Source organism: Pinus tabuliformis, chromosome 7 (genome assembly GCF_031772625.1).
Source record: "Pinus tabuliformis cultivar Carrire ecotype Pingquan chromosome 7, CPIR1, whole genome shotgun sequence".
Classification (NCBI taxonomy): Eukaryota; Viridiplantae; Streptophyta; class Pinopsida; order Pinales; family Pinaceae; genus Pinus; species Pinus tabuliformis.
In genome coordinates, this window is record NC_142293.1 from 1,208,534,645 (window position 1) to 1,208,542,014 (window position 7,370).

General features: G+C 36.0%; 1 protein-coding gene across 1 annotated transcript; it reads left to right on the forward strand.

The window, feature by feature from the left end:
- Positions 1-3,293: 3,293 nt before the first annotated feature.
- Positions 3,294-3,656, forward strand: LOC149251745 (defensin-2-like). The gene is made up of 2 exons (XM_089456566.1): positions 3,294-3,363; positions 3,475-3,656. Exons 1-2 carry the CDS (start codon positions 3,294-3,296, stop codon positions 3,654-3,656), a joined length of 252 nt encoding a protein of 83 aa, XP_089312692.1.
- The last annotated feature ends 3,714 nt before the right edge of the window (positions 3,657-7,370 follow it).

Consider the following 7,370-nt stretch of genomic DNA (forward strand, 5'->3'; position numbering starts at 1 on the left):
CACCCCGACCTCCATGCAGGTGTCCCCCAACTTGACTTCAATATGTAAGCCATCCAGGTTGTCCAGTAGTCCTTTCTTGGATGGTCCATCTGCATCTTGATTATACTCTCTATTGTGTGAATTCCAGAGAAATGTAATTTTTTGTAACCAACCTTGAGGTGAGGGCTTGGATATTGTTGCATAGCCACGGGCGAATAAATGTTGATCTTGGAATCTCCATATATGTGGATAGAAGGAATATTCAAAAAATTAGAGAACAGAGTAGTCCCCATAGTGCCATGGCTTCTACTTTAGTATTAGTGCCAAATCCCACACCCCAGTGAACCTAAAAAGCCTGCTCAGATGAATATAGAATTAGGAAGCCACATCCGCATTTGCTGCTTTGTGATGCACCATCAAAGAACCCAATAGGGTATTCGATCTTCAGGCATGATTGTTTATTTTTAGGTTTTTTATTGCCCATTTGAATTTGGAGTCTAGTAGAGAGTGTGATTCTGATTCTCTCGAACACCTGAGTAATGTTGTCTCTGAAGTTGTTGAAGATGATGTTGTTCCTCCACCTACAGATCTCCCAAAAGAAAATAGGAGGAATGTAGCACCAGGTGACATTCTGCTCACTCCACCATTCAAGGCAATCAAAAATACAAGTAAGCAACGTGAATTGAAAACCAAAAATGGTAGCAAGATCGTGCCACATTTTAGAAGCAACATGACACGTTATGAACAAGTGTAGATTGTTTTCTTCCATGCACTTGCAAAGCACACATGGCCTAGGATCGGGCCAATTTATTTTCTGGAGATTTTCCCATGTCAAATTTTTACATCGCTAGACTAACTAAAAGTAGAATGGTGATTCTAGAAGGAATATTAGAATTCCAGAATTTGAAAAACCAACGTACCTCAGGTTGTATGGTTTCCTGACAGCATAGAAAGTGATATGTATCCGCCACCATTATGTTAGCGCCCTTCATTTTACCCCTCCATACAATCGAATCTCTTTCCATATCTCTGCAGACTCCAGCCAATTGTAACTGTGTGCGAAGCATTTTCTATTCCAATGCAACTAGTCCATACAGTCCCAACTCCCCGATCGTTTCCATATCGAGCATCTGTTGTGCCATGACAATATGACTTGTTGCCAGAAGTATATGCCATTGTAGTTTAGCCCATGTAAGAGGGAATCCGTGATCATGTCAATATCTTCAAGACCTCAGATGTTGTCCTTTCCAATAACAACATGGTGTCCATGGCCTATTTCCAGGTGAGAAGTGATAGAAAATAGTGGCGAACTTTTGAAAAGTTGAGCCAAATAGCAGGGCCCATTTTGCAACAAATACATCCTCTATGCAACCAAACCATGAAGTCAATATCCTTTAGATATTTGTGCTTAACAATCATACCCCAGGTTCCTTCTCCAAATATCCCCCTCCATAAGGGTTTAAGCAGTAGAGCATAGCCGAATCTCTTCAGATTCATAATACCACAGCCTCCTAGTCGCTTCGGCATGGAGATGTGATCCAACTTGGTAAGATGGAATTTGTGCTTCTTTTGCATACCAGAATAGATGAAGCTAGCAATGATTCCATTTAGTCTTTTTATTATTGTGATACACAAATGGAATAAGTGTGCCCAATAAACACCCATTTGTGTGATCACAACTTGTGTTAAAGTGAAACGACCTCCTATAGAAAGGCATCTATATTCCCAGCCCAAACTTTTCTGATAGAATCTGTCAACAAGCCATTGCCAGTATTGGATCTTGTAATTACATGGCTTACTATGGAAACCAAGGTATTTCATACCTCCAGTCAATATCTGAGATGTGATTCCAAACAACCTTCGAATATAGTCAATGATTTCCATATCACATTGATCATGAATAATAGAAGATTTACATTGATTCATTATAAGTTCAGATGCATTCCCAAACTTATTGAAAATATGAAAGAGGTGTAGCCAAGAAAACTTGTTGAGGATCCCCATGATGAGCACGTCGTTGACGAAAAAACTGTAGGAGATATGAATGTTACTATCAATGTGTAGTGGCTAAAAATGGCCCTCGACAACAACATATTTAATGTAAAAGCTCAACCCGTCCATAGCCAGTATGAATAAGAGAGGTGATAGTGAGCAAGTCTATCGAAGGTCCCTTCCAACCTTGAAGTAGGTCGTCGGGTATCCATTTATAATCACAGCATAGTGAACATTAGAGACACAGGCCATTATCCACTTGGCAACACAGGATTGTAAACCAACTTTGGGGAGAACCAATCGCAAATAACCCCAATCGAGACAATCAAAAGCATTTTTAGGTCCACTTTCATGATAGTTGCATTTAATTTATTTGTGTGGATAGAGTGCAGACATTCCTATGTGATTGCAACAGCGTCATGAATCTGTCGATTTTTTAGAAAACCGAATTGCTGAGGAGAGATGAACGAAGAGAGGATGTGCCACGTGTGATTTGCAATAGTCTTGGAGATAATTTTGTAGACCAGATTACAGAGAGAGATAGGGCGGAAATCCGAAAAAGTGTGAGAAAGACGTTTCTTCGAGATCAATTCTATGTAAGTGGAATTTAAATGTGGATGAATATAACGGAAAACCTAAGATTCTTCAACCATGTGCATGAGATCTAGTTGAAAGAGTCCGAAGAAATGAGTAAAGAGTTATACGGTTTAACCGTCAGGGTCGAGGCTCTTATCATCGTTGAACGTTTTGAGGATCTCTAAGATTTCTGCAGCCATGATAGGTTAGCAGAGTGCCTGATTTGTATCCGCATCGAACAGGGTGGGGTAGTGTTCAATCCCCCAGACTTGGTCCTCCGGGCAGACCAACGTCCTTTGTCTGTAGGAATGTTGAAAATGGGAAACAACGGCCTGACTGATGTCTCTATGTGACTGAAATTTGTTTCCATTTGAATAAAAAATCTCCCATATAGAGTTTGTCCAGCGCCTGAAATTAGCAAATCTATGAATAAATTTTCTCCCATATAGAGTTTGTAAAACATATAAAATCCATTCCGTGGGATCCACCTTACTGAAATCTTCCTTTTATGTGAATCTATGTAGAGCTTACTTTTCGTTTTTCTAAAATATTTGGTTAACAGTGGACGTGAATGGAATCAAGTAAAAGAAGAAGATACCACATTATACACATGATATCCACCTGCCCTGCCTCACGCACTCCTATAAATACATCTATTTTCTTCCCTGCATTGGCACAATGCTCACTGCTCTTCATTCAAACTTTGAAGCTTACTGTGTTTTCTAACCAGAGAAAGGAGATCAACAATGGCGAGCAAGGGGGTTGGCACTTGGCTCAGTGCTCTTTTTCTTGTTGTGCTGCTCGTCATAAGCATTGGTATTTGTTCACTGGAATGCAATGATATATATATACTTACTAACTGACTGTCTATTGTAACATTTGTTGTTGAAATGTTGGGTGAATCATGTGTAATGTGATGTCATGTAGGGATGATGCACGTTCAAGTTGTAGAGGGTCGTATGTGTAAAACCCCAAGCGGAAAGTTTAAAGGGTATTGCGTAAGAAGCACCAATTTCAAAAATGTTTGCCGAATGGAGGGATTTCCAATGGGAAGCTGCGATTTCCATGTGGCCAACAGAAAATGCTACTACTACAAGCCCTGCCCCTGATCTCCAATGGTTGCCACTGTAACAATAACAATAATAATTATAGCTACTATAAGATCTGCTAATCTTGCTACTCTACCCTTCTCTGCTGTGTGGACTTCATTATTATAATATAATATATTACAGAGGTGTCGTGGTGTTGTTGTCAGTATTGTTGAGTTTGTTTTTTCGATTTTGAAATAAATATTCTATGATTTGATTGTTGTTGATGCTGATGTGTGATCTAAAACGATATCTTCTCTTTGGTTTGAAAACAATGAATGTATTATTAAAACAAATATCAAATACAAACTAAAATCAACTAGCATCCATTTCACCTATCAAGTGCAAATCTCAGAGCCATTATAACACTTTTAATTTAAAATGGTTCATTTATCTATAAAATGTTCCTAATAACCGTTTTTTAAACTTACAAAGTAATTTCACAACTTTAAATTTCACATAAGTACCATGGATAAAATAATGATTCCCATATATATTAATTATCATTTTTATCATTTTGACATGAGCAACAATAAACAAGTACACAAGAACATGTAATTTCACAACTTCAAATTTCACATAAGTACCCTGCATAAAATAATGATACCTATATACATTAATTATCATTTTTATCATTTTGACAAGAGCAACAATAAACAAGTACACTTGAATCCCAAGATGATATCTAATATTATCCACTGCGAAAACCCCAATACTTAGTTCAAAAGAGTGAAGGGAACTCTACTTGAATGGTTCATGAGGCACAATACTTGCTAAGGTTTTACAAATAGCATCACCCAATGCAATGAGTGCTAAGTGGACTATTCAAAAATCATGAGAAATTAGTCAGTTACGACTACCTTTCATGGAAATGATCATAGATGAATGACATACTTAACGCAGTTGAATCCCAAAATGATATCTAATATAATGCACTAGGAAAACCCTAATACTTAGTTCAAAAGAGTGAAGGGAACTCTACCTGGATGGTTCATGAGGCACAATACTTGCTAAGGTTTTGCAAATATCATCACCCAATGCAATGAGTGCTAAGTGGACTACTCAAAAATCATGATAAATTAGTCAGTTACAACTACCTCTCATGGAAATGGCCATAGATGAATGACTTACTTAACGAATTTGAATCCCAAAATGATATCTAATATAAGGCACTGCGAAAACCCCAATACTTAGTTCAAAAGAGTGAAGGGAACTCTACTTGAATGGTTCATGAGGCACAATACTTGCTAAGGTTTTGCAAATAGCATCACCCAATGCAATGAGTGCTAAGTGGACTATTCAAAAATCATGAGAAATTAGTCAGTTATGACTACCTCTCATGGAAATTGTCGTAGATGAATGACTTACTTAACGCAGTCGAATCCCAAAATGATATGATATCTAATATAATGCACTGTGAAAACCCCAATACTTAGTTCAAAAGAGTGAAGGGAACTCTACTTGAATGGTTCATGAGGCACAATACTTGCTAAGGTTTTGCAAATAGCATCACCCAATGCAATGAGTGCTACGTGGACTATTCAAAAATCATGAGAAATTAGTCAGTTACAACTACCTCTCATGGAAATGGTCATAGATGAATGACTTACTTAATGCAGTTGAATCCCAAAATGATATATAATATAATGCACTGTGAAAACCCCAATACTTAGTTAAAAAGAGTGAAGGGAACTTTACTTGAATGGTTCATGAGGCACAATACTTGCTAAGGTTTTGCAAATAGCATCACCCAATGCAATGAGTGCTAAGTGGACTATTCAAAAATTATGTGAAATTAGTCAGTTAAGACTACCTCTTATGGAAATGGTCATAGATGAATGACTTACTTAAGGAAGTTGAATCCCAAAATGATATCTAACATGTAATTTGACAACTTCAAATTTCACATAAGTACCCTACATAAAATAATAATACCTATATACATTAATTATCATTTTTATCATTTTGACATGAGCAATAAACAAGTACACAATAACATATATTCCTTGACAAATGGCATTGTAAATGCACAATAAACATTGAATACTAGTTATCATTTATACTGAGAAAAACTATTTACAAAAGTCGGTATCATTAATTTTCTTCCCAGCCATGTAGTATGACCTACAGGAAGTAATATTCCTTGACAAATTGTAATTACACAGTAAACATTTAATTCTAGTTATCATTTATACATAGAAAAACAATTGACTTATTTATAGAAATATCACTAATTTTCTTTCTAGCCATGTAATATGACCTACACGAAGTAATATTCCTTGACAAGTGAGATTGTAATTGCAGAAGATTGTAAATCCTAGGGCACAATATTGGTCAATTAGCCCTTCCCTAGACTCATATGGTTTCCTCCTACCAAGTAGCCTGACAAGTCCAACAAAATATTGCAACTGATTGTTTATAAATTCTCTCTATAACCATCACCTCCAACTTAAATCATTGTGATAGCCATTAAAATAACAAATCATACTAGCCCTGAATACACATTGGACTAAATATATACACGAAACATAAATTATCTACAAAAGATATAAAGATTAAATGTAAAAGTTTAATGGAGAGAACATTTCAATATGGAAAACTACAAAACTACATACCAACCATAGAAATGATTATTACAACACAAAATAATGACAAAGATAGTTTAATAAGAGGACACATCAACCCCATAAATACAGACAACATAACAGAAAGGGCATTGTTACAAAATTAAAGTTGAAACAAACAAGTAATTTCTCATTCACAAAATAGTGAGCTCCGACCACCACTGAAATACACAACTCTTCATTCAATGAGTCTTCACTGTAACCCTCAAAGTCCTAAATTTAATTTTCTAAGGAAGAAAATTCCACCTAGAAAGAATATCTGAATCAGAAAAGTTGCAAACTCGATAGCTGAAAACTGGAGCACTAGACTTTGATAGAATTCATGGAGAAAAACAACTAACTTATTTACAGAAGTCTGTATCACTAATTTTCTTTCAAAATATCAAGAGTTTTATGATTTGACAAATAATGAGCTCAACATTAATAATTTTATGATTTAACAAAAACTCAGTTAATCATAATATTTCCGTAGGTTGCAATGCTAACTCATTTCCGAGTTTTGAAATGAATATAAGCACTTTTTAACTAACTTTGGCATGTGTTTTTGTGGTTTGTTAATTTGTTTATTATGGGAGATATTAGCTTTGGATTAAAAACTTGTGATTTTCGTTAAGAAATTGTGATTCACAAGCTTATAAATAGTATTTAGGTATTTCACTATGTTTGGGCCAGGCCACACAAACCTGCAACATAGTTGGATTTTTAAGCCGAGGGAATCTATAGCCTAGTATGATGGCTACATAATTGATGAAATCAAATATAACCATCTTGCTGTGAATGATCACTAAAATTGATAATTGTCTTCACATCGACTATGTCGTGTTTCCATCAGTTAACCAACGGAGGAAGAGCCTCCACCACTTGGACATGAGTTGAATAACGATGAGAGGTTTTGGAATGGTATCTCATAATGAGTTATTCATTAAGACTATATTGGAATCTGACAACCACCTTTCTTTCCAAATTTTGAATAACTTATTGGCATTTGAACACAGTTAGCTACGACATCTCAGCCATGTGGTATACCTTCACGAATTTCGCATTCAAACATCATTTTCTTGGCATCTCAGCTATGTAGGTTCTTACTACTCACAAATAGAGATAAAAACAA

Excerpts from the sequence above, each read along its gene's own strand:
- LOC149251745 (XM_089456566.1), top strand. The coding sequence starts at position 3,294 with ATGGCGAGCAAGGGGGTTGGCACTTGGCTCAGTGCTCTTTTTCTTGTT. Across the intron at positions 3,364-3,474 it reads GCTGCTCGTCATAAGCATTG|GGATGATGCACGTTCAAGTT; the intron begins GTATTTGTTCAC and ends GATGTCATGTAG.